We start from the raw sequence: 27,457 nt of genomic DNA on the forward strand, positions 1-27,457 counted from the left end.
TACTCTAGTCTTCTGCTGCTTTACTCTGCATAATGACAAGTTATCAACATACTGTACCCCCCTCTCTTCATCTCCCTCCTCTCCCTCCTCTCTCCCTCCTCTCTCTCCCTTCTTATCTCTTTCTCTCCTCTCTCCCTCCTTCTCTCTCTCTCCCTCCCTCTCTCTCCTCTATCTCTCTCTCTCTCTCCCCCTCTCTCCTCTCTATCTCTCTCTCTCTCTCTCCCTCTCTCTCCTCTCGCTCTCTCTCTCTCCCTCTCTCTCTCTCCTCTCCCTCCTCTCTCTCTCTCTCTCTCTCCCTCCTCTCTTTTCTCTCTCCAGGTTCTAAGTTGACTAAGGTGTACTCTCACTCCTCTCTCAACCTGGCTGACGACTCAGAAAGCCCCGTCTCTGACCACACCGTCCCTGACCACACCGTCTCTGACAACACCGTCCCTGACCACACCGTCCCTGACCACACCGTCCCTGACCACACCGTCTCTGACAACACCGTCTCTGACCCTACCAAGAAACCATCCAGGTAACACTTCTACCTCTATCTATCTCTCTCTCTCTCCCTCCCTCCCTCTCTCTCTCTCTCTCTCTCCCTCCCTCTCTCTCTCTCCCTGTCTCTCCCTGTCTCTCTCTCTCTCTCTCTCTCTCTCTCGCTCTCTCTCTCTCTCTCTCTCTCTCTCTCTCTCTCCCTGTCTCTCTCTCTCTGGTATATTGATCCGGGGTAAAAAAAAAGAAGGCCACCCGAGCTATTCACAACTACCATAGAAGTAAAAACAACAATTAATTTGGCACCCCAATGGTGGAACAAGCTCCCTCACGACGCCAGGACAGCGGAGTCAATCACCACCTTCCGGAGACACCGGAAACCCCACCTCTTTAAGGAATACCTAGGACAGGATAAAGTAATCCTTCTACCCCCCCCCCCCCCCCTTAAAGGATTTAGATGTACTATTGTAAAGTGGTTGTTCCACTGGATATCATATGGTGAATGCACCAATTTGTAAGTCGCTCTGGATAAGAGCGTCTGCTAAATGACTTAAATGTAAATGTAATTTAAAACAGAATGGGTGGGGGCCGCCACAATGTGGGTGGGGGCCACAAAAAAACTAATCATGAGGGGCCTCACTTGCTCGCACATCTGCGTAACCAAATCCATCCAAAAATTTGAAATGCAATTCTACACATTTTGCCATGTGTGGAGAAAAATGTTTGCATAGGATTTTTTTTTATAGGATATCTAAGTTAAACTGACTAACACAATCAATGGGGCCCATCCCGGCCGGTAATTCGCCCATGATTACAAGTTTACATAGCTGGCCGCTAGACTATCTAAAAACATTTAACTGACATGGCTAATTGAGTGACTGTCAGTGACTGACATAACAAGAGAAAAACTGCTGATGCGCCAATCACATTTCAGAACTACACCTTCAGTATTCTACTAACTCTTACCCTTCCTGTCTTCCAGCCGCCCTGATTCGCCCTCACGTCTGATGTCACCGAGCCGACTGGCCAATCAGAACGGAGACAAGGACTGGGAGATCGGCTCCAATGGCTCCTCCCCTTCCATCCCAGAATACACCGGTACGACACCATGTGATAGGAAATGGAATGATGTCAAAGAATTGTCCTGTTATAAAACTGTTGTACCCTAAATCAAATCTAAACTTGTTTGTGGGTGTGTTGTGTGTGCGTGTGCGTGTGTGCGTGTGTGCGTGTGTGTGTGTGTGTGTGTGTGTGTGTGTGTGTGTGTGTTTCCCAGGGCCCAAACTGTTCAAGGAGCCGAGCTTCAAGTCCAATAAGTTCATCATCCACAACGCCCTGTCTCGCTGCTGTCTGGCTGGCAAGGTCAACGAGACTCAGAAGAACAAGATGGTGGAGGTGGGAAGTCCTCACTGTATATCACACAACTCATACAGTGCACACAGTACTGACTAACCAGACCTGACAACAAATGAGTTCTCTTAGAAATACAGCTCAAAAGTGCACAGACACACACACACACACACACACACACACACACACACACACACACACACACACACACACACACACACACACACACACACACAGAAGACAAGTTTTCATCCACACAAACATTGTTTTCTCTCCCCCCACCAGGAGATGGAGAAGAGTCCAGCCAACCACTTCCTGATTCTGTTCCGTGATTCCAACTGTCAGTTCCGAGCCGTCTACACCATGAGCCCCGAGACTGACGAGCTCATCCGATTGGCCGGGGTGGGCCCGCGTGTCGTAAGCCCCGCCCTGGTGGAGTCTATCTATAAGTACAGCTCCGACAGGAAACAGTTCAGCTGTATCCCGTCCAAGACCATGTCCATGAGTGTCGACGCCTTCACGTTACCAGGACACCTGTGGCACAGCAAGAGGTCTGGCAAACCAAAATAAATATGTATATATACATACATACAGGAATGGATACACACAAACACACACAAACAACTTAATTACTGTTTGTCCTGCATGGGACACACTACCCCTCTCGCCCTTAAATCTCATCGGACCTACTGACTATTGACGAGGTGCTTTCCCTCCCCTGTATGTGCATGGAAATGGAACAGTCCAACTATCCACCCTTATAGTGAAGGCTCTAAGACTCGTCCACACACGGGGGATACTGAAGACCAGTTATTGTAAAAATTACCTTTTCAATCTTTAAATGGTTACACTACACAGGAAACAAACTCTACACAAATAGTGTATCTTTCTCTTTTTTAGTTAAAATGTTCTCCTGTAAATGTCTGAGGTACAAAATGATTGTTTCTCTGATACCCATAAACCCTTTGGCCTTATGTTCTGTTCTGTTCACTACTAGCTGAAAGGCTGGAGGCATGCTGATAGCCATAGGTTGATTAAAGTTTTCTGTTTTATAACACGAACACAATCCTTCTAATGCCTTCTGCCTAATGACTGGCAGGCACGGGACTTTTATTTTGAAAGTTGGACTTTTATTATCCTGCAAACTACGGTCAAAACAAGGAATGGAAGACGTGTGTTGTTTCTTTAATGTGATTAGGAGAAAAGAACACGAGATGTGTGTTCACCAAATAGCACAAAATCAAAGATTGTACATAATTGTGACGGACGGGCCATCGCTGGCAGACTAAGGCCTAGATTCAATCCGATTCTGCGCTATAGCTCGACTGAAATTTAAAGGACTGTTCTCGCATTCGCCGAGACTGCATTCTCGATAAACGCAGAATATGTTGGCCAAATCGGAAATTACCTTTAAATTTCAATCACGCTATACGGCGGATGGATGTTCTGCGCTATGGATTGAATCTATCCCTAAACTGCCATAACTGATTTGTACAAAGACGCTGCAGCATGGACATGTGGCCTCACAGTGCTTGACTTGGGCAGGAGCTCACCGGAACTGAGTACCGAACGGCACCTCAAATGTTCTACTGCTTGACTTCCTGCACCTCTTACAGAATATTAGCTCTAAACTATTGCAGAGTTTTTGCACCTAAATATAAACAGTACCGGCACTCAAATTGAGTACTGGCACCTATTTCAGTCCAAGTCAAGCACTGGTTCTTATGGGTTGTCAGCCAATAGAAATGTAAAACCCTGAAAGTTAAAGGTCAGGGGACAGGGGTTATGACCCACCCACGGTACAGTAGGGTTAATAAAGTAGATGTGTTTTAAAACCTGACTCTGTCTATCTGAACTAAACAGTCGTCTGAACCCAACTAACTGGTCTGGTCTTACCTCCTCTCTCTGAACCTGATGAACTGGTCTGGTCTTACCTCTCTCTCTCCTCTCTCTCTCTCTGTCTCTCTCGCTCCCTCCCTAACACCATGTCTCCATCTCTCTCTGTCTCTCTCCGTCTCTCTCGCACTCCCTCTCCCTCCCTAACACCCTTTCTTCATCTCTCTTTCTCTCCTCTCTCTCTCGCTCTCTCTCCCTCCCTAACACCATGTCTCCATCTCTCCTCTCGCTCGCTCTCTCTCGCTCACTCACAAACTCTCTTTCCCCTCCCATCCTCCCTGTCTTAATTCATCAACAGTGTTTCTCTCTCTCTTATTTGAGGGTTATATCATTATGATAATCACAACCCAACTGTATATAGTTGAATTATACTATATATAATGTCACTGTAAATGCCCTGCAGCAGCTAACTGACTGAGAAGACCTCAAGTAGTATTTACTAAACAACCTAGAAAAGAAATGTAGAGAGGAACTACTGTATAGAAGAAATAAATATACCGAAATATATGTACATTCTACTAGAGTATGTATAGTGGTAGTTAAAATATATGTACATTCTACTAGGGTATAGTGGTAGTTAAAATATATGTACATTCTACTAGGGTATAGCGGTAGTTATAATATATGTATATTCTACTAGGGTATAGTGGTAGTTATAATATATGTACATTCTACTAGGGTATAGTGGTAGTTATAATATATGTATATTCTACTAGGGTATAGTGATAATTATAATATATGTACATTCTACTAGTAGTTATAATAAATGTACATTCTACTAGGATATAGTGATAGTAATAATAAATCTACATTCTATTAGGGTATAGTTGTAACGCTTGTCGTCTGTAGAAGAAGGGGACCAAAGCGCAGCTTGGTGAGTGCTCATGTTAATGTTTTAATAATAAGAAACACTTTAAACAAACAAGAAAATGAACGACAGCCAACAGTTCTGTCAGGTCACAAAATGTAAAAAACAGAAAATAACTACCCACAAACCCCAAAGGAAAACAGGCTGCCTAAGTATGACTCCCAATCAGCGACAACGATGTACAGCTGTCCCTGATTGAGAGCCATACCAGGCCAAAACAGAAATACAAAGCATAGAAAAAAGGACATAGAATGCCCAGCCAAATCACACCCTGACCAAACCTAAATAGAGACATAAAAAAGGCTCACTCAGGTCAGGGCGTGACAGTACCCCCCCCCAAAGGTGCGGACTCCGGCCGCAAAACCTGAACCTATAGGGGAGGGTCTGGGTGGGCATTTCTCCGCGGTGGCCGCTCTGGAGCGGGACGCAGACCCCGCTCCACCACTGGCTCACCCCACTTTGGTGGCGCCTCTAGAGCGGGGTCCCTCGCCGCGGGCCCCGGACTGGAGGGCGACTCTTGCTGCGCTGGAGGACAGGCGGGCGACTCTGGCTGCGCCGGAGGACAGGCGGGCGACTCTGGGAGCTCCGGACTGTAGGCCATCTCACTCGGTTCCGGACTGTAGGCCGTCTCACTCGGTCCCGGACTGTAGGCCGTCTCACTCGGTCCCGGACTGTAGGCCGACTCTCTCGGTTCCGGACTGTAGGCCGTCTCACTCGGTCCCGGACTGTAGGCCGTCTCTCTCGGTTCCGGACTGTGGGCAATCTCTAGACGGGGCACTGTCACCGGACACTCTGGATGGGGCCCTGTTGCCGGACACTCTGAACGGGGCACTGTTGCCGGACACTCTGGACGGGGTACTGTCGTCGGAAGCTCTGGACTGGGCTGACGCACTGGAAGCCTGATGCGTGGGGCTGGTAGTGGAGGCACCAGACTGGAGACACGCACCTCAAGGCTAGTGCGAGGAGCAGGAACAGGACGAGTTGGACTGGGCTGATGCACTGGAGGCCTGGTGCGTGGTGCTGGTAGTGGAGGTACCAGACTGGAGACACGCACCCCAAGGCTAGTGCGAGGAGCGGGAACAGGACATCCTGGACTGGGCTGACGCACTGAAGGCCTGGTGCGTGGTGCTGGCTTTGGATGTGCCAGACTGGAAACACGCACCTCAGGGCTAGTGCGAGGAGCGGGAACAGGGCGTACTGGACTGTGGGGTCGCACTGGAGATCTGGTGCGTATGCTTGTTGCCCATCTTCCAGGCTGAATACCCAACCTAGCCCGGCGCGGGTGGAGCGCAGGCACAGGACGGACTGATTCATCCCAGCGCTCCGGAGACACAGTACGCAGCTCCGGCGCAGGATAACCTGGACCGAGACAGCGCACCGGAGACCAGATGCGCTGAGCTGGAACACTCCGCCCCGGCTCAATGCCCACTCTCGCCCGGCAGACGTTAGGAGCTGGGATGTAGCGCACCGGGCTCTCAACACGTACTGGGGACACCATGCGCTCTACCGCATAACACGGTGCCTGACCAGTACTATGATGCCTCCTGTAAGCACGGGAAGTTGGCTCAGTATTCCATCCTGACTCAGGCCAACTTCTCGTGTGCCCCCCCACCCCATTTTTTTGGGGGGGGGGGCTGCCTCTTGGGCTCCCGTAGCTCCCGTAACTTGTCCTCCCAGAATCTTCGCTCCTTCTGCCAAGTCCATCCGTCAACCCGATGCTCCAATCAACGCTGCTTGGTCTTCTTATGGTGGGTAGTTCTGTAACGCTTGTCGTCTGTAGAAGAAGGGGACCAAAGCGCAGCTTGGTGAGTGTTCATGTTAATGTTTTAATAATAAGAAACACTTCAAACAAACAAGAAAATGAACGACAGCCAACAGTTCTGTCAGGTCACAAAATGTACAAAACAGAAAATAACTACCCACAAACCCCAAAGGAAAACAGGCTGCCTAAGTATGACTCCCAATCAGCGACAACGATGTACAGCTGTCCCTGATTGAGAGCCATACCAGGCCAAAACAAAGAAATACAAAGCATAGAAAAAAGGAAATAGAATGCCCACCCAAATCACACCCTTACCAAACCTAAATAGAGACATAAAAAAGGCTCACTCAGGTCAGGGCGTGACAATAGTGGTATTTATAATATATGTACATTCTACTAGGGTATAGTGGTAGTTATAATATATGTACATTCTACTAGGGTATAGTGGTAGTTATAATATATGTACATTTTACTAGGGTATAGTGGTAGTTATATATACATTCTACTAGGGTATAGTGATAGTTATAATATATGTACATTCTACTAGGGTATAGTGGTAGTTATAATATATGTACATTCTACTAGGGTATAGTGGTAGTTATAATATATATACATTCTACTAGGGTATAGTGGTAGTTATAATATATGTACATTCTACTAGGGTGTAGTGGTAGTTATAATATATGTACATTCTACTAGGGTATAGCGGTAGTTATATATACATTCTACTAGGGTATAGTGGTAGTTGTAATATATGTACATTCTACTAGGGTATAGTGGTAGTTGTAATATATGTACATTCTACTAGGGTGTAGTGGTAGTTATAATATATGTACATTCTACTAGGGTATAGTGGTAGTTATATATACATTCTACTAGGGTATAGTGATAGTTATAATATATGTACATTCTACTAGGGTATAGTGGTAGTTATAATATATGTACATTCTACTAGGGTATAGTGATAGTTATAATATATGTACATTCTACTTGGGTCCTCAAACTCAACTCTGGACCTCTTAGCCAGTTCCACTGCATTGTTTCATTGTTCCCCTCTAATCAGGGACGGGTTTAGACCTGGGACACCAGGTGGGTGTAGTTAATGATCAGGTAGAACAGAAACCCAGCCGGCTCCGGACCTCGTAGGGTCACAGTGGAAATCCCTGTACTAGGGTATGTATAGTGATAGAGTTATGTCTGTGTTCTGTAGGTTAAACAAGGAGTGGTAAATTTATATAATTGAGATGCAACACACAAACACATACAAACACACACATGCACGCACGTACACACAACATGCACTTTTTTGCTTTCTGAAAGATGGACACACGTACGTGTGCACAAAGGCTTTCTCTTGGGTGCACACAGACACAAACACACAGACACACAGACACAAACACACAGACACACAGACACAAACACACAGACACAAACACACAGACACACAGACACAAACACACAGACACAAATAAAACACACAGACACAAACACACAGACACAAACACATAGACACAAATACAACACACAGACACAAACACACAGACACACAGACACAAACACACACACACACACACACACACACACAGGTGTTGTTAGTGATTCCTGCTGTGTAATTGCTTTAGCCATGTGAATGGAGAATAAAGGGTGTGATGAGAGATCTGATGACACCCTGATTAACACTCATTATTACCCAAGATGCACCACTTCACTGTCTTACAATACATCATCCCTCTCTCTCTCTCTCTCTCTCTCTTTTCTCTCTCTGTTTCTCTCCCCCGTCCCCTTTCTCTCTCTGCCTCTACCTGTTTCTCTCTCTCTGGCTCTCTCTACGTTTCTCTCTCTCTCCCACCCTCCCCCCTCTCTCTGTGTCTGCATACCTCCAAGGTGCTGAGGCATGGACTCACGTTTATCAGCGTACACAAAGAAATTCATCAGAATCCCCCCCATCTCCTACCCCCTCCCTACACACTAGACACCTGAGAGCATTTGAAAGTCATGTTGCTACAATCAGATCTAGATATTACCTCAGGGACTAAAGGGGACATAGGAGCTAGGGTAAGGAGACATAGGCTAGGAGCTAGGGGACATAGGAGGTAGGGAAAGTAGACATAGGCTAGGAGGTAGGGTAAGTAGACAGGCTAGGAGCTAGGGGACATAGGAGCTAGGGTAAGTAGACAGGCTAGGAGCTAGGGGACATAGGAGCTAGGGTAAGGAGACAGGCTAGGAGCTAGGGGACATAGGAGCTAGGGTAAGTAGACATAGGCTAGGAGCTAGGGGACATAGGAGGTAGGGTAAGTAGACATAGGCTAGGAGGTAGGGTAAGTAGACAGGCTAGGGGACATAGGAGGTAGGGTAAGTAGACAGGCTAGGAGCTAGGGGACACAGGAGGTAGGGTAAGGAGACAGGCTAGGAGCTAGGGGACATAGGAGCTAGAGTAAGGACAGGCTAGGAGCTAGGTGACATAGGAGCTAGGGTAAGGAGACATCGGCTAGGAGCTAGGAGACGTAGGGAAAGTAGACATAGGCTAGGAGCTAGGGGACATAGGAGGTAGGGTAAGTACACAGGCTAGGTGCTAGGGGACATAGGAGCTAGGGTAAGGAGACAGGCTAGGAGCTAGGGGACATAGGAGCTAAGGTAAGGAGACATAGGCTAGGAGCTAGGGGACATAGAAGCTAGGGTAAGGAGACAGGGTAGGAGCAAGGGGACATAGGAGCTAGGGTAAGGAGATGTAGGCTAGGAGCTAGGGGACATAGAAGGCTAGGAGCTAGGTTAAGGAGACATAGGCTAGGGGACATAGGAGCTAGGAGCTAGGGTAAGGAGACATAGGCTAGGAGCTAGGGGACATAGGCTAGGAGCTAGGGGACATAGAAGGCTAGGAGCTAGGGTAAGGAGATAGGCTAGGAGCTAGGGGACATAGAAGGCTAGGATCTGGGGTAAGGAGACACAGGCTAGGAGCTAGGGGATATTGAAGGCAAGGAGCTAGGGTAAGGAGACGTAGGTTAGGAGCTAGGATAAGGAGACACAGGCTAGGAGCTAGGGGATATAGAAGGTTAGGAGCTAGGATAAGGAGACACAGGCTAGGAGCTAGGGGATATAGAAGGTTAGGAGCTAGGATAAGGAGACAAATGCTAGGCAGACAGATTGTACACTGTGTTCTAGTACTACTCCTCCAGCAGTCCTCCCATCACAGGGCTGGGCTGGGGAAAACCACACAGGACGAACATAAACATTAGATTAACCATTAGACACCACACAACGTGGGCCGCTGCCAGCCATTGTCTCAGAGGTGAGAAGAAGAACGTCAGATAGGCGTTTCACAAATGAAGTTATTATAAAACTGCATTGCTTGTTGTTATCAAAATGATTTTACGGTTGTAGGCCCTGTGTGTATAACCATACGTGTAAAAGTTATTTGCTTAGGTGTACACATACACGTTTTATATCTCCATAGTTACACAAGCTTTAAATACGTTTTATATCTCCATAGTTGCATAAGCTTTAAATACGTTTTATATCTCCATAGTTACATAAGCTTTAAATACGTTTTATATCTCCATAGTTACACAAGCTTTATATATGTTTTATATCTCTACAGTTACATAAGCTTTATATCTCCATAGTTACACAAGCTTTAAATATGTTTTATATCTCCACAGGTACACAAGCTTTAAATACGTTTTATATCTCCATAGTTACATAAGCTTTATATACGTTTTATATCTCCATAGTTACATAAGCTTTAAATACGTTTTTATTCTCCAAATTACTACACACTTTCCCACTCAAGGTGTTGTGTCCCCCTCCCCCTTCTTAATCTCCCACACCACCTCCCCCTCTCCCCCTCCCCCTCTCCCCCTCCTTAATAATAAGGCCTATAATTGTACCCAGGACTCCCGGGGCGACAGATGAGCAGAACACCTGAGCATCCTGACAGGTTCAATCACAACACCCTGACTGCTGTGCCAAGAGGCAATCTCTTTCTTTATCTCGTCGTTTCTCTCTCCATTCTCCCACTATCATTCTCTCTTTATCTCTTTCTCTCTATCTCCTCCCTCTCTTCTCTCTCACACACTCTCCCCATTTCTCTCTCCAGTGTCTCCCTCACCACTCTTCCTCTCTCCAACAATCCATAAATCAATCTTAAATGTGTATCAAAAGTTTAGGCACAGGGCTCGCGGTTGGGAGGCCTCGAGATGTGCAGTGCGCACACGGACAACACTTCAAATAAACCTATCTTTGATATGTGCATTTAAACCATTCCTTCCCTTCGAAGCTACATGTAAACGTCGTTATGCTTCATTTGATTACTTTCGCTGTGATGAACAACAACAACAACACCCAACCCCTTGGTCTTGGTAAAGAAATGCAACCGGGCCACTTTTTTTGCACACCGCTGCAGGCAGTGTGAATGCGCTGGCTGCAAACCGTGGGATCGCGAAAGGAGAGATCTTTCCCCACTGTGGGTCGAATCGAAGAAGGGATTTGTCCTGAAGGGTGTCTTCTCTATTCTGTTTATTTGTTTTTATTACTTTTAATTTGTGAAGATCAAAATCTGTTGCAAACTTTTGGAATCAGTCAGAAAGTCTAAAAGAGAGGCCATCATCTGGGAGGATTTTGATTGGGTTACATAAATTCAAGTGTGTCTTGCATTGAATCACTTTCTGTGCCATGTAGGCCTGTCTCAGCCAGGCATCTGTCATTATGTTGGGTGTTAAATCAACAATCAATCACAAACTGTCATCATCATCACTTACACAAACTGGCACACCCAATGGTACACACAAACTGGCTGACACACACACCTAATGGTACACACACACACACACACGCACGCACGCACGCACACACATATTCAGAATTTTCGCTTAATGAGAAGCGCCCTAATGGACCGTTATGTAAAAGTAATAGAAAAACACTTGTAAATATTTCCCAAATGGCACCCTATTCCCTACATAGTGCACCAGGCCAAGAAGGCCAAAAAGATCATCAAGGACAACAACCACCCGAGCCACTGCCTGTTCACCCCGCTATCATCCAGAAGGCGAGGTCAGTACAGGTGCATCAAAGCTGGGACCGAGAGACTGAAAAACAGCTTCTATCTCAAGGCCATCAGACTGTTAAACAGCCATCACTAACATTGAGTGGCTGCTGCCAACATACTGACTCAACTCTAGCCACTTTAATAATTAAAAATTGGATGTAATAAATGTATCACTAGTCACTTTAAACTATGCCACTTTATATAATGTTTACATAGCCTACACTACTCATCTCATATGTATATACTGTACTCTATACTATCTACTGCATCTTGCCTATGTCGTTCGGTCATCGCTCATCCATATATATTTTTATGTACATATTCTTATTCATTCCTTTACACTTGTGTGTACAAGGTAGTTGTTGTGGAATTGTTAGATATTACTGCATGGTCGGAACTAGAAGCACAACCATTTCACTACACTTGCATTAACATCTGCTAACCATGTGTATGTGACAAATAAAATGTGATTTGATTTGACTTTACCCTAAGATACATCCCTAATGGCACCCTATTCCCTACATAGTGCACTACTTTACCTTAAGATACATCCCTAATGGCACCCTATTCCCTACATAATGCACTACTTTCCAGTGGTGGTTAAAGTACCCAATTGTAAGTAGTACTTTAAAGTATTTTTACTTAAGTACTTTACATCCCTGCATAGTGCACTACTTTTCCACAGAGCCCTGTGGGCTGTCCTGTGTGCAGTGCCACGCCCTTAGCCACGTGACAGTCACATTAATACACAGTTCACCTCCCTGTACCTTCAGCTCCACCCAAAAGATCAAGGAACATTGGCCTGGGGCTGGGGGGTTCGGCTACCAGTGGCCAATTGCGCTTTACCGGGGCGTGGAGAGCGAGCCAGTGCCGCTGTATATATATATCCATCACTTAATACTCTGGATATTAACACTTGAAGCTCGGTGACAGTAGCCGCGGTCACAGGCTCTCTCAGCCTCTTCAGACCCTCGCCACCTCAGCAGCAGCAGCAAAAGCAGCAGTAGCAGTAGAGGACAGAAGACTGAAAGATAGGCAGTCTCTTTCTCTCGGCTAGAGCGTAGTCACTGTTGTAGTCGTGATCGATGAGTCTGTCCGGGAAGCAGCGGTTCTCCGCCAACTCTTTCTCCGGGTTCGGGAGCCGGAAGATGGCATTGTCCTCCGCCGGGGGGTCGTCAATGCGCTCCAGCTTCGGGAGCAGAATGGGCATTGGGGCCGGAGGAGGAGGCGCTAGTCTGGGCTTCGGGAAGGGCTTTGTAGACGGTGGAGGAGGAGGGTTCAGGATGTCATCCTCCAGCCACATGGCAGGTCTGGGGAGTGGGATGAGCACTGGTGGCGGCGGAAGCGGGATGTTCGGGGGCGGTGGAGGTGGTGGAGGAGGAGGTTTCGGGTACGGTGGAGGTGTTGAGGACACGTCCCTCGGGTTCGCCGGTAACGAGAAGCAGCACATGCACAACCTGAACGACCGCCTGGCAACCTACATGGAGAAGGTTCGCCAGCTGGAGGCCACCAACCACCAGCTGGAGGAGAAGCTGAAGACCTTCACCTTCAACAAGGTGGAGGCGCACGACCTGACCATCTACGACGCAACACTCAAACCACTCATGGAGCAGGTAGGGTTAAAACTATCTCTCTCCGTCTCTCTCCCTGAGCGAGCTTGCCATTTGTAAAAGAACTATCCCACTGGGCACACACTGGTTCAATCAACTTTGTTCCCACATCATTTAATTGAAATTACGTTGAACCAATGTGGGACAGACGTTGAATTGACATACAGTATGTGCCCAGTGGCAGCCTACTGCTAAATGTCTTGGGATGTTTTTGCTAAAATAATATCCAGTATTGTAGATGATCTTATCTATATTTGCTATAGTCATATATGTTATTGAGTGCATTATGGGCTATGTTATTGAGTACATTATGGGCTATGTTATTGAGTACATTATAGGGTATGTTATTGAGTACATTATGGGGTATGTTATTGAGTGCATTATGGGGTATGTTATTGAGTGCATTATGGGGTATGTTATTGAGTGCATTATGGGGTATGTTATTGAGTATATTATGGGGTATGTTATTGAGTACATTATGGTTATTGAGTACATTATGAGGTATGTTATTGATAACATTGTGGGGTATGTTATTGAGAACATTATGGGGTATGTTATTGAGTACATTATGAGGTATGTTATTGAGTACATTATGGGGTACTTTATTGAGTACATTATGGTTATTGAGTACATTATGAGGTATGTTATTGAGAACATTATGGTTATTGAGTACATTATGAGGTATGGTTATTGAGTAGATTATGGGGTATGTTATTAAGTGCATTATGGGGTATGTTATTGAGTGCATTATGGGGTATGTTATTGAGTACATTATGGGGTATGTTATTGAGTACATTATGGTTATTGAGTACATTATGAGGTACGTTATTGAGTACATTATGGGGTATGTAATTGAGTGCATTATGGGGTATGTTACTGAGTGCATTATGGGGTATGTTACTGAGTGCATTATGGGGTATGTTGTTGAGTGCATTATGGGTATGTTGTTGAGTGCATTATGATGGGGTATGTTGTTGAGTGCATTATGATGGGGTATGTTGTTGAGTGCGTTATGGGGTATGTTGTTGAGTGCGTTATGGGGTATGTTATTGAGTCCATTATGGGGTATGTTATTGAGTCCATTATGGGCTATGTTATTGAGTACATTAGGGTTATTGAGTACATTATGAGGTATGGTTATTGAGAACATTATGGGGTATGTTATTGAGAACATTATGGGGTATGTTATTGAGTGCATTATGGGGTATGTTATTGAGTACATTATGGTTATTGAGTACATTATGGTTATTTAGTACATTATGAGGTATGTTATTGAGAACCTTATGGGGTATGTTATTGAGTAAATTAGGGTTATTGAGTACATTATGAGGTATGGTTATTGAGAACATTATGGGGTATGTTATTGAGAACATTATGGGGTATGTTATTGAGTACATTATGGTTATTGAGTACATTATGGTTATTTAGTACATTATGAGGTATGTTATTGAGAACATTATGGGGTATGTTATTGAGTAAATTATGGTTATTGAGTACATTATGAGGTATGGTTATTGAGAACATTATGGGGTATGTTATTGAGAACATTATGGGGTATGTTATTGAGTGCATTATGGGGTATGTTATTGAGTACATTATGGTTATTGAGTACATTATGGTTATTTAGTACATTATGAGGTATGTTATTGAGTACATTATTGGGTATGTTATTGAGTGCATTACGGGGTATATTATTGAGTGCATTATGGGGTATGTTATTGAGTACATTATGAGGTATGTTATTGAGTACATTATGGGGTATGTTATTGAGTACATTATGGAGTATGTTGTTGAGTGCATTATGGGGTATGTTGTTGAGTGCATTATGGGGTATGTTGTTGAGTGCATTATGGAGTATGTTGTTGAGTGCATTATGGGGTATGTTATTGAGTACATTATGGAGTATGTTGTTGAGTGCATTATGGGGTATGTTGTTGACTGCATTATGGGGTATGTTGTTGACTGCATTATGGGTATGTCATTGAGTACATTATGATTATTGTGTACATTATGGTTATTGAGTACATTATGGGGTATGTTATTGAGTGCATCATTTGAATACCTTACTACATGCCCTAAAAACGTCTTTGGAAATTATTTCTCCAAAAATTATGATATTTTTGGAAAGCATCATCATTTGTGAAATGGCTTGTGGGACACACACACACACACACACACACACACACACACACACACACACACACACACACACACACACACACACACACACACACACACACACACACACACACACACACACACACACACACACACACAGTGTCTGACTCCTGTCTCTGTCTGCAGCTCATGGGTTTCCTGATACAGAACTCTCAGATTGCTGTGGAGATCGACAACGCAAAGCTGACCGCTGACGACTTCAGAGTCAAGTAGGATGGATGGATGGATGATTGGATGGATGGATGATTGGATGGATGGATGAATGATTGGATGGATGAATGATTGGATGGATGGATGAATGAATGATTGGATGGATGGATGAATGATTGGATGGATGGATGAATGATTGGATGGACGGATAAATGATTGGATGGATGGATGATTGGATGGATGGATGGATAAATGGATGGATGAATACTTTAGTGTCCTTGGCAACATTTTGAGTAGATTGTCATGGAAACTTGATTGAATTATTTTCTTCATTAAGGTATCTCATTGATACATAGTGGACATATCCTGAACAGTGAAACAGGTTTTAAGTCCTGGAGGAGAATGTTTCTTTATGCACAACTCCCACACAGTTGTTACAACAATATATACACTGTCTCAATGAAGTAGGTACCAGTTGCTACCTATATAATTAATCAACAATATATACACTGTCTCAATGAAGTACTGTAGGTACCAGTTGTTACCTATAGAATTAATCAACAATATATACACTGTCTCAATGAAGTAGGGACCAATAAAGAAAATAATTCAATCAGCTGTAGCCTATAGATAGTCCAAACAACTCAATTCATTACTTAATCCTCATCTTCTCCTACAGACCAAGTTTATTGGACAATTTCTTGTCAGGAAATGGCAAGGACGTGAATTAGAAGACACAGCTGTTAGCACAAACAGACTGGTACCAGGCTAACATTCCACTCATTTTTACGTCGTGTCACATTCCAAACAGGGAGTGGCAAGGAGTGGAACGATAGCACTAACAGACAGGTGCCCAGGCTAACAGCTTTGGTTCGGGAGATGAAATGCTCACCGTTATCATAGGCTACTTCTATAGGGTCTTTCCTTGTAGTTGGAACCCCACTGATTTTCTTCATTATCTATCACTCTCAGATTACAAAACATATATTTCTTATAACAAAACCATGGCAGTTATCGAGTTCACCTGACCCGGTGTTGAAATAATAGAACTAGAATGATTCTGTTTCTATGGTTGAAATGCTCACTGTGTGTAGCGTGTAGGCTATGAACTAGTTTTATTGGTCCTTATCTTGCAGTTGTCAATCAATCACAGTCATTTCTTAAACAACCTCTTAAGGATCTGCCCCTTTTTTCAATTTTAGCCTAAAATGACATGCCCAAATCTAACTGCCTGTAGCTCAGGACCTGAAGCAAGGATATGCATATTTTTAATAACATTTGAAAGGAAACACTTTGAAGTTTGTGGAAATGTTAAATTAATGTAGGAGAATATGAAACATTAGATCTGGCAAAAGATAGTACAAAGAAAAAAACGTGTGTTTTTTGTATTATTTTTTTGTACGTTTCATCTTTGTGCGTTTCATCTTTGAAACGCAAGAGAAAAGTCATAATGTATTTTTCCAGCCCAGGCGCAATTTAGATTTTGGCCAGTAGATGGCAGCAGTGCATGCGCAACCTTTTAGGCTGATCCAATGAACCATTGCATTTCTTTTCAAAATGCTGCATCAAGACTGCCCAAATGTGCCTAATTGGTTTATTAACACAAAATACAAGTTCATAATTGTGCACTCTCAAACAATAGCATGGTATTCTTTCACTGTAATAGCTACTGTAAATTGGACAGTGCAGTTAGATTAATAAGAATTTAAGCTTTCTGCCCATATCAGATATGTCTATGTCCTGGGATATGTTCTTGTTACTTACAACCTCATGCTAATCACATTAGCCTACGTTAGCTCAACCGTCCCGCGGGGGGACCCACCAATCCTGTAGAGTTAAAGCCCTTTTTACATCAGCAGTTGTCACAAAAGGGCTTTACAGATACCCAGCCTAAAACCCCACAGAACTAACGGATCTGTCACTCAACTCTCTGGGCCTGTTAATATGGTGTCATCTTTATTCATTGTATTTCTGCCAGGTGGGAGAATGAGCTGTCTTTGCGCCAGTGTGTGGAGGGGGACATTGGGGGTCTAAGGAACCTGCAGCGGGAGTTTGAGATGAACATCACAGCCATGATGCAGGACCTGCAGGGGTACGAGAACGAACGGGTCTCCATGGCGAAGAGCCATGAAGAGGTGAGGGCACACCTGTCTCTGTCTCTTTTTCTCTCACTCTCTCTTTCTCTGTTTCTCTCTGTCTATCTCTCTCTCCCTCTGTGTTTCTCTCTCTGTCTATCTCTCTCTCCCTTTCTGTTTCTCTGTCTCTCTCTCTCCCTCTGTTTCTCTCTCTGTCCATCTCTCTCTCCCTCTCTGTTTCTCTCTCTGTCCATCTCTCTCTCCCTCTCTGTTTCTCTCTCTGTCCATCTCTCTCTCCCTCTCTGTTTCTCTCTCTGTCTATCTCTCTCTCCCTCTCTGTTTCTCTCTCTGTCTATCTCTCTCTCCCTCTCTGTTTCTCTCTCTGTCTATCTCTCTCTCCCTCTCTGTTTCTCTCTCTGTCCATCTCTCTCTCCCTCTCTGTTTCTCTCTCTCTCTCCCTCTCTGTTTCTCTCTCTGTCTATCTCTCTCTCCCTCTCTGTTTCTCTCTCTGTTTCTCTCTCTCTCTCTGTTTCTCTCTCTGTCCATCTCTCTCTCCCGCTGTGTTTCTCTTGGTCTATCTCTCTCTTCCTCTGTGTTTCTCTCTCACCCTCTGACCCCTAACCTGTGACCTCTCTAGGAGCTGTTGTCCATGCGTGGGGGGATGACAGGCCAGGTGAACGTGGATGTCCAGGCTGCTAAGAGCCAGGACCTGTCTCTGATGCTGGCTGAAGTCAGGTCGGAGTACGAGGCGGCCGTGGAGAAAAACCGCAGACAGGCCGAGGCCTGGTACATGAAACAGGTCTGTTACCACGCCAACACAGGCACGACAGCAGGCCAACATTAAAACATGTATCAGAGGTGTGTGTGTGTGCGTGCGTGTGTGTGTGTGTGACGTGTGTCTCTCTGTGTGGTGTGTGTGTGTGTGACGTGTGTCTCTCTGTGTGGTGTGTGTGTGTGACGTGTGTCTCTCTGTGTGGTGTGTGTGTGACGTGTGGCTCTCTGTGTGGTGTGTGTGTCAGGTGGAGATGAAGCAGGCAGAGTCGGCGGTGCTGATGGAGACGACCACGACGACCACGTCGGAGATGACAGAGTTACGGAACCGCTACCAGACCCTACAGATGGAATACCAGGGACTACATATGGGGGTGGGTCAAACACACACACACACACACACCCTACAGATGGAATACCAGGGACTACGTATGGGGGTGGGTCACACACACACCCTACAGATGGAATACCAGGGACTACGTATGGGGGTGGGTCACACACACACACATACCCTACAGATGGAATACCAGGGACTACGTATGGGGGTGGGTCACACACTCACCCTACAGATGGAATACCAGGGACTACGTATGGGGGTGGGTCACACACACACACACACACACACACACACACACACACTATACAAACTCTACAGATGGAATACCAGGGACTACGTATGGGGGTGGGTCCTACACACACACACACACACACACACACACACACACACACACACACACACACACACACTATACAAACCCTACCATGCCCACTCACTCACTATACCCCCCAATTGTCCCCACTCCAATCCCTTCCAATCATGCTAAATGTGTGTGTCTTCCCTGTGTGTGTGTTTCCTTCGTGTCTCTCTCTCTGTTTGCCCCCCACCCTGCCCTCCTCCAGATGGCTAACCTAGAGGCCAGGCTGTTGGAGGTTCAGTCCCAGTTCCAGCAACGTCTGTCTGGGTATAGTGGCAAGGTGATGGGCCTGGAGGGAGAACTGACCTCTATAAGGGCCAGCACCACTGAGCAGAGCCAGGACTATCAGGTACAGTAACCATACCTCTATACTGAATCACTCACAATCACTGATTAGGGATTCAATCCAAGGCACGTTACAGAGTAGCGTTACAGAGGAGCGTTACAGAACAGCATTACAGAACAGCGTTACAGAGCAGCGTTACAGAGGAGCGTTACAGAGCAGCGTTACAGAACGGCGTTACAGAGCAGGGTTACAGAACAGCGTTACAGAACAGCGTTACAGAGCAGCGTTACAGAGGGGCGTTACAGAGCGGCGTTACAGAACGGCGTTACAGAGCGGCGTTACAGAGGGGCGTTACAGAGCGGCGTTACAGAACGGCGTTACAGAGCAGGGTTACAGAACAGCGTTACAGAACAGCGTTACAGAGCAGCGTACAGAGCAGCGTTACAGAGGAGCGTTACAGAGCGGCGTTACAGAACGGCGTTACAGAGCGGCGTTACAGAGCGGCGTTACAGAGCAGCGTTACAGAGCAGCGTTACAGAGGAGCGTTACAGAACGGCGTTACAGAGCGGCGTTACAGAGCAGCGTTACAGAGCAGCGTTACAGAACAGCTTACAGAGCAGCGTTACAGAGCAGCGTTACAGAGCAGCGTACAGAGCAGCGTTACAGAGGAGCGTTACAGAGCGGCGTTACAGAACGGCGTTACAGAGCGGCGTTACAGAGCGGCGTTACAGAGCAGCGTTACAGAGCAGCGTTACAGAGGAGCGTTACAGAACGGCGTTACAGAGCGGCGTTACAGAGCAGCGTTACAGAGCAGCGTTACAGAGCAGCGTTACAGAACAGCTTACAGAGCAGCGTTACAGAGCAGCGTTACAGAGCAGCGTTACAGAGCAGCGTTACAGAGCAGCGTTACAGACAGCTCACAATGCGTAATTTCTCCAGCATTCACGGATATCGCATTCATGGTAAGTGCTGCGAATGCCGGCTCAATCATAAATTACCTCTCCACTTCTCTCCCTTGCTCCCTCTCTCCCCCTTCCCTCTCTCTACCACCCTCTCTCTACCACCCTCTCTCCCCCCTCTCTCTACCACCCTCTCTCCCCCTCTCTCTATACCACCCTCTCTCCCCCTTCCCTCTCTCTACCACCTTCTCTCCCTCCCCTCTCTCCCCCTCTCTCTCTACCACCCTCTCTCCCCCTCTCTCTATACCACCCTCCCTCCCTCCTCTCTCTCTACCACCCTCTCTCCCACCCTCTCTCCCTCCTTTCCCCCTCTTTCTTTCTCTCTCTCCCTCTACCCCCCCCGCTCTCTACCTCCCCTCTCTCGCGCTCTACCTCCCCTTCTCTCACTCGCTCTCCCAGATCCTTCTGAACATCAAGAGTCGTCTAGAGATGGAGATCCAGCAGTATAAGCATCTGCTGGAGGGAGCCGGCCTGGGAGGGGGCATGATCTCTGGAGGGGCTGACCTGGGAGGGGGCATGATCTCTGGAGGGGCTGACCTGGGAGGGGGCATGGTGGTCTCTGGAGGGGCCAGGAGGTCGGCAGGTAAAACTTGTTAGTTAGGATCACTCTCAGCCCATGCATGAAAGGCTGATCTTTCAAGAGTCTGTTAAATACAAAAAGAAAACATTTGAAGTACAAAGTTATGGAATCACAGCTCTTATCATTTACAATTTAGTCATTTAGCAGACGCTCTTATCCAGAGCAACTTACAGTAGTGAATAAATACATTTCATTTTCATTTCATGCATTTTTTTTTTGTACTGGCCCCCCGTGGGAATCGAACCCACAACCCTGGCGTTGCACACACCATGCTCTACCAACTGAGCCACAGGGAAGGCTTATCAAGTATTGAGTACCACAGTATGAGTCATAAAACCCAGAAATGGTTCCAATGGTTTTTTCACCATTCATTTTTCCATCTGGGATTTTGGAACTACTTTTATTCAAGGTCTGTGTCTGGTGTAGGCTTACACTGGCGTGACGTGTTGATAACCTGGTCTGTGTCTGGTGTAGGCTTACACTGGCGTGAAGTTCTGATTACTGCACAAATCTCTCCCGCCGGACAAGTTAACTTTTGTCAACAATTAGCATGTCCAATTTTTTGGGAGTAAATTTAGGCGAATATATTGGTAAAACTCACACTGTCCGAGATTTACACGGCTATCAAAACATCACGCCAAGGTACAGTGCATTCGGAAAGTATTCAGACCCCTTGACTTTTTTCCAGATTTTGTTACATTATATTCTAATTCTAAAAATTGATTAAATCGTTTTTTTCCCTCATGAATATACACACGTTACCCCATAATGACAATGCATTGTAGCAAAAAAATACAAAATATAAAACGGAAACATCACATTTACATAAGTATTCAGATCCTTTACTCAGTACTTTGTTGAAGCACCTTTGGCAGTGATTACAGCATTGAGTCTTCTTGGTTATGACGCTATAAGCTTGGCACACCTGTATTTGGGGAATTTTTCCCATTCTTCTCTGCAGATCCTCTAAAGCTCTGTCAGGTTGGATTGGGAGCGTCGCTGCACAGCTATTTTCAGGTCTCTCCAGAGATGTTCTATCAGGTTCAAGTCTGGGCTCTGGCTGGGCCACTCAAAGACATTCAGAGACTTGTCCTGAAGCCACTCCTGTGTTGTCTTGGCTGTGTGCTAAGGGTTGTTGCTTAGGGTACTGAGCGCTCTGGAGCAGGTTTTCATCAAGGGTCTCTCTGTACTTTTAGTCTACCAGTCCCTGTCGCTGAAAAACATCCCCACAGCATGATGCTGCCACCACCATGCTTCACCGTAGGAATGGTGCCAGGTTTCCTCCAGCGTGACGCTTGGCATTCAGGCCAAAGAGTTCAATCTTGGTTTCATCCGACCAGAGAATCTTGTTTGTCATGTTCTGAGAGTCCTTTAGTTGCCTCTTGGAAAAGTGGGCTGTCATGTGACTTTTACTAAGGAGTGTCTTCCGTCTGGCCACTCTACAATAAAGGCCTGATTGATGGAGTGCTGCAGAGATGGTAGTCCTTCTGGAAGGTTCTCCACAGAGGAACTCTGGAGCTCTGTCAGAGCAACGATCAGGTTCTTGGTCACCTCTCTGACCAAGGCCCTTCTCGCCCGATTGCTCAGTTTAGCCAGGCGGCCAGCTCTAGGAAGAGTCTTGGTGGTTCCAAACTTCTTCCATTTAAGAATGATGGAGGCCACTGTGTTCTTAGGGATCTTCAATGCTGCAGAAATTCCCCAGATCTGTGCATCGACACAATCCTGTCTCGGAGCTCTACGGACAATTCCTTTGACCTCATGACTTGGTTTTTGCTCTGACATGCACTGTCAACTTTGGGACCTTATATACACAGGTGTGTGCCTTTCCCAATCATGTCCAATCAATTGAATTTACCACAGGTGGACTCCAATCAAGTTGTAGAAACATCTCAAGGATGATCAATGGAAACAGGATGCACCTGAACTCAATTTTGAGTCTCATAGCAAAGGGTCTGAATACTTATGTAAATAAGGTATTTCTGTTTTAAAAATTTTAATACATTTGCAAAAATTTCTAAAAACCTGTTTTCGCTTTGTCATTATGGGGTATTGGGTGTAGATTGAGGAAAAACATTTATTTAATCAAGTTTAGAATGAGGCTGTAACGTAACAAATGTGGAAAGGAAGGGGTCTGAATGCTTTCCGAATCACCGTAACCTACACCAAACACACGCTTCATTTGAAGTGTTTGTAAAATTCACGACGTGAAATATTAATGGCATGAAAAATCATTGGAACCATTCCTGGTGTTCAATCGTAAATTACCTCTCCATTTCTCTCCCTCGCTCCCTCTCTTCCCCTTCCCTTCCCTCTCCTCTCCCCCGCTCTCTCTACCACCCTCTTCTCCCCCTCTCTCTCTACCACTCTTTATCTCTAGCACCCTCTCTTCCCCCTCTCTCTCTACCATCCTCTCTCCCCCTCTCTCTCTACCATCCTCTCTCCCCCTCTCTCTCTACCACCTTCTCTCTCCCCCCTCTCTCTCTACCACCCTCTCTCCCCCCTCTCTCTCTACCACCTTCTCTCTCCCCACTCTCTCTCTACCACCTTCTCTCCCCCTCTCTCTCTACCACCCTCTCTCCCCCCTCTCTCTCTACCACCATTTCTGGTGTTTTTATGGGTAATATGACTCGTCCACTGGGGCGGACTATTGCTTTATATGTATATGTTTTAAACGTCTTATTAACACGTTTGTCTATGTACTCAGGTAAGACTGTTGTGACCAGAACCACTGTGTTGGAGGTGAAATCCTCGGGAGGAGGAGTGGGGACGGGAGGAAGTTCCATGCATTCCACTAGCTCTACCTCCAGCAGTTCTGGGGGCGGGGCAGCCATGATGTCATCAGGAGGCGCAGCAATGGTGTCCGGCGGGGGACCAGCCATGATGTCATCAGGAAGCCCCGCGATGGTGTCCGGCGGCGGATCAGCCACAGCGCCATCAGGAGGAGGCACGGCGCGATCAGGAGGAGGCACGGCGCCATCAGCAGGAGGCACGGCGCCATCAGCAGGCGGCACGGCGCCATCAGCAGGCGGCACGGCGCCATCAGCAGGCGGCACGGCGCCATCAGCAGGCGGCACGGCGCCATCAGGAGGCGGCACGGCGCCATCAGGAGGAGGCACGGCGCCATCAGGAGGAGGCACGGCGCCATCAGGAGGAGGCACGGCGCCATCAGGAGGAGGCACGGCGCCATCAGGAGGAGGCACGGCGCCATCAGGAGGAGGCACGGCGCCATCAGGAGGAGGCACGGCGCCATCAGCAGGCGGCACGGCGCCATCAGGAGGAAGCACGGCGCCATCAGGAGGAGGCACGGCGCCATCAGGAGGAGGCACGGCGCCATCAGGAGGAGGCACGGCGCCATCAGGAGGAGGCACGGCGCCATCAGGAGGAGGCACGGCGCCATCAGGAGGAAGCACGGCGCCATCAGGAGGAGGCACGGCGCCATCAGCAGGCGGCACGGCGCCATCAGGAGGAGGCACGGCGCCATCAGGAGGAGGCACGGCTCCATCAGGAGGAAGCACGGCGCCATCAGGAGGAGGCACGGCGCCATCAGCAGGCGGCACGGCGCCATCAGCTGGCGGCACGGCACCATCAGCTGGCGGCACGGCACCATCAGGAGGAAGCACGGCGCCATCAGGAGGAGGCACGGCGCCATCAGCAGGCGGCACGGCGCCATCAGCAGGCGGCACGGCGCCATCAGCAGGCGGCACTGCGCCATCAGCAGGCGGCACTGCGCCATCAGGAGGCGGCACGGCGCCAGCAGCAGGAGGCACGGCGCCAGCAGCAGGAGGCACGGCGCCATCAGGAGGAGGCACGGCGCCATCAGGAGGAGGCACGGCGCCATCAGGAGGCGGCACGGCGCCATCAGCAGGCGGCACGGCGCCATCAGGAGGAGGCACGGCGCCATCAGGAGGCGGCACGGCGCCAGCAGCAGGCGGCACGGCGCCATCAGCAGGCGGCACGGCGCCATCAGCAGGCGGCACGGCGCCATCAGCATGGGGCACGGCGCCATCAGCAGGGGGCACGGCGCCATCAGCAGGGGGCACGGCGCCATCAGCAGGGGGCACGGCGCCATCAGCAGGCGGCACGGCGCCATCAGCAGGAGGCACGGCGCCATCAGCAGGAGGCACGGCGCCATCAGGAGGCGGCACGGCGCCATCAGGAGGCGGCACGGCGCCATCAGGAGGCGGCACTGCGCCAGCAGCAGCCGGCACGGTGCCATCAGGCGGAGGCGTTGCAATGGTGTCCGGCGGGGGACCAGCTCTTATGTCATCAGGAGGCGTCGCGATAGTGTCCGGTGGGGGACCAGCCACGGTGTCATCAGGAGGTGCCGCGACGGTGTCCAGCGGAGGTTCCATCATGATGTCATCGGGCGGGGGCATGACCGTGTCCGGTAGCAACTCGTCTTCCACCAGCTTGTCGACCAGCTCCACCATGGAAGGTGAACATAGAGATATAATAACTAGATCAGCTCCACCATAAAAAGTGAACATAGAGATATAATAACTAGACCAGCTCCACCATGGAAGGTGAGCATAGAGATATAATAACTAGACCAGCTCCACCATGGAAGGTGAGGATAGAGATATAATAACTAGACCAGCTCCACCATGGAAGGTGAACATAGAGATATAATAACTAGACCAGCTCCACCATGGAAGGTGAACATAGAGATATAATAACTAGACCAGCTCCACCATGGAAGATGAGGATAGAGATATAATAACTAGACCAGCTCCACCATGGAAGGTGAGGATAGAGATATTACAACATTGAAAAAATGATTTTGCTACTCAATGTCTCTCTCTCTCTCTCCGTCTCTCTCTCTCTCAGGTAAAGTCTCTACTGGTGATATTACCAAAGTTCCCATATAGTGATTCCCTACTCTGATCCACGTCACAACACTCTCCAGGACCACGGAACCCCCTACCCCCCCAACACACACACACACACACACACACACACACACACACACACACACACACACACACACACACACACACACACACACACACACACACACACACACACACACACACACACACACACACACACACACACACACACACACACACACACACGACGTGTAGCCTCTCTCTTCTACTAACACACAGCTCACCTGGCAGAACACACACAGTCCACATTCTGACCTGAACATCATGACCTGTAGCCTCTCTCTCTTCTGTTTTATTTAAATTACATTTGACGTTTCCATTTATAATAAAAACCTGACCCTACAATGAGATGGTGTTTTTCTTTGTGTTTTACTGAGTATTTCATTGTTTAAGATGACGCTGCATTGATCGTGTGCTAAATCAAAGGATTATGATCTATGATACATGTCTTTTAGATAAGAATGAATGGAATTCAATGGGCAGGGGAACCTGATCCTAGATCAGCACTCAGACACGCTTCATGAATACCAGAGCCCAGGAGTAGAGGCGTAATCTGGGGCCGGGAAACTAGTTTTTGTGGGCTGTTTTCACAGATTAGATGAATCCAGGAGTAGAGGCGTAATCTGGGACTGAGAAACTAGCTTTTGTGGGCTGTTTTCACAGATTAGATGAATCCAGGAGTAGGTTTAATCCTGACTAGGGTTAATTGAGTCAATATGTGGTTGAATGAACATCAACTGACTTCAGACTATATGCTCCCTCCTGATCTTTTATTTTTATTTAACTAGGCAAGTCAGTTAAGAACAAATGCTTATTTACAATCCCAATCACGGCCGGATGTGATGCAGCCTGGATCTGTGACTTTACATTTAGAAACTGGTGTCCCAGACACAGATTAAACCTTGCCCTGGAAGAAACACCAATCTCCATTCAAAGGGTGTTGAAGCCATATAAATATATGAACTCTGGTTTAGTGAAGTCCAAATCCACACAGTAATAATTCTATGACTCAGTATGTTTGTTTTAGTGGTTTATTGCGCCATCCTCAGGACTTGACAGATATTACAACCAGACGAACAAACCCTCTCAGGTACATTACAGATGAAACATCAGTCTATCACTTTTAAATTGTTACATTTCGACTATTTTACTAATGATACAAGTTAAGCATTTACACACACACCATAGAGTCATACAGACAACATGGTGAGTAATTATACACTACCGACTGATATCAAGCTGAATGTAAAGGCTGCTCGCAAACTACACAAAATACATTTATAAATAATGACAAATAAATACAAAACGGAGACGACAACGAGTGGAGAACCTTCTAGTCAGTGTGACAGAAATAAAACTGTTTCTCTGTAAACAATGAATAATGATAAAGGAGAATAAAGCTACCATACTGCTACAGCGCTGACATTGGCCAGGGTTAGATCTACAGCGCTGCCATTGGCCAGGGTGAGATCTACAGCGCTGCCATTGGCCAGGGTGAGATCTACAGCACTGCCATTGGCCAGGGTTAGATCTACAGCACTGCCATTGGCCAGGGTTAGATCTACAGCACTGCCATTGGCCAGGGTGAGATCTACAGCACTGCCATTGGCCAGGGTGAGATCTACAGCACTGCCATTGGCCAGGGTGAGATCTACAGCACTGCCATTGGCCAGGGTGAGATCTACAGCGCTGCCATTGGCCAGGGTGAGATCTACAGCACTGCCATTGGCCAGGGTTAGATCTACAGCACTGCCATTGGCCAGGGTGAGATCTACAGCACTGCCATTGGCCAGGGTGAGATCTACAGCACTGCCATTGGCCAGGGTGAGATCTACAGCGCTGCCATTGGCCAGGGTGAGATCTACAGCGC

At 47.1% G+C, this 27,457-nt stretch overlaps 2 protein-coding genes across 2 annotated transcripts in view; both read left to right on the forward strand.

The window, feature by feature from the left end:
• LOC115147920 (calmodulin-regulated spectrin-associated protein 3) overlaps positions 1-3,662 on the forward strand; it is a 28,420-nt gene extending 24,758 nt beyond the window's left edge. Inside the window, exons 16-20 of the mRNA XM_029690170.1 lie at positions 319-381; positions 427-517; positions 1,460-1,575; positions 1,754-1,872; positions 2,113-3,662. Coding sequence (XP_029546030.1) covers positions 319-381; positions 427-517; positions 1,460-1,575; positions 1,754-1,872; positions 2,113-2,397 — 674 coding nt within the window. The 3' untranslated portion in view covers positions 2,398-3,662. The remainder of the gene's footprint in view (positions 1-318; positions 382-426; positions 518-1,459; positions 1,576-1,753; positions 1,873-2,112) is intronic.
• Positions 3,663-12,296: 8,634 nt separating this feature from the next.
• LOC115147741 (keratin, type I cytoskeletal 9) lies at positions 12,297-25,935 on the forward strand. Its single transcript, XM_029690039.1, has 9 exons — positions 12,297-13,007; positions 15,309-15,391; positions 17,311-17,467; positions 18,045-18,206; positions 18,427-18,552; positions 19,079-19,222; positions 20,518-20,701; positions 23,403-25,133; positions 25,526-25,935. Exons 1-9 carry the CDS (start codon positions 12,480-12,482, stop codon positions 25,564-25,566), a joined length of 3,156 nt encoding a protein of 1,051 aa, XP_029545899.1. The 5' UTR covers positions 12,297-12,479; the 3' UTR covers positions 25,567-25,935.
• Positions 25,936-27,457: the final 1,522 nt, after the last annotated feature.

Source organism: Salmo trutta, chromosome 14, assembly GCF_901001165.1.
Source record: "Salmo trutta chromosome 14, fSalTru1.1, whole genome shotgun sequence".
Classification (NCBI taxonomy): domain Eukaryota; kingdom Metazoa; phylum Chordata; class Actinopteri; order Salmoniformes; family Salmonidae; genus Salmo; species Salmo trutta.

Excerpts from the sequence above, each read along its gene's own strand:
- LOC115147741 (XM_029690039.1), top strand. The coding sequence starts at position 12,480 with ATGAGTCTGTCCGGGAAGCAGCGGTTCTCCGCCAACTCTTTCTCCGGG. Across the intron at positions 17,468-18,044 it reads TGGCGAAGAGCCATGAAGAG|GAGCTGTTGTCCATGCGTGG; the intron begins GTGAGGGCACAC and ends TGACCTCTCTAG. Across the intron at positions 18,553-19,078 it reads ACCAGGGACTACATATGGGG|ATGGCTAACCTAGAGGCCAG; the intron begins GTGGGTCAAACA and ends GCCCTCCTCCAG.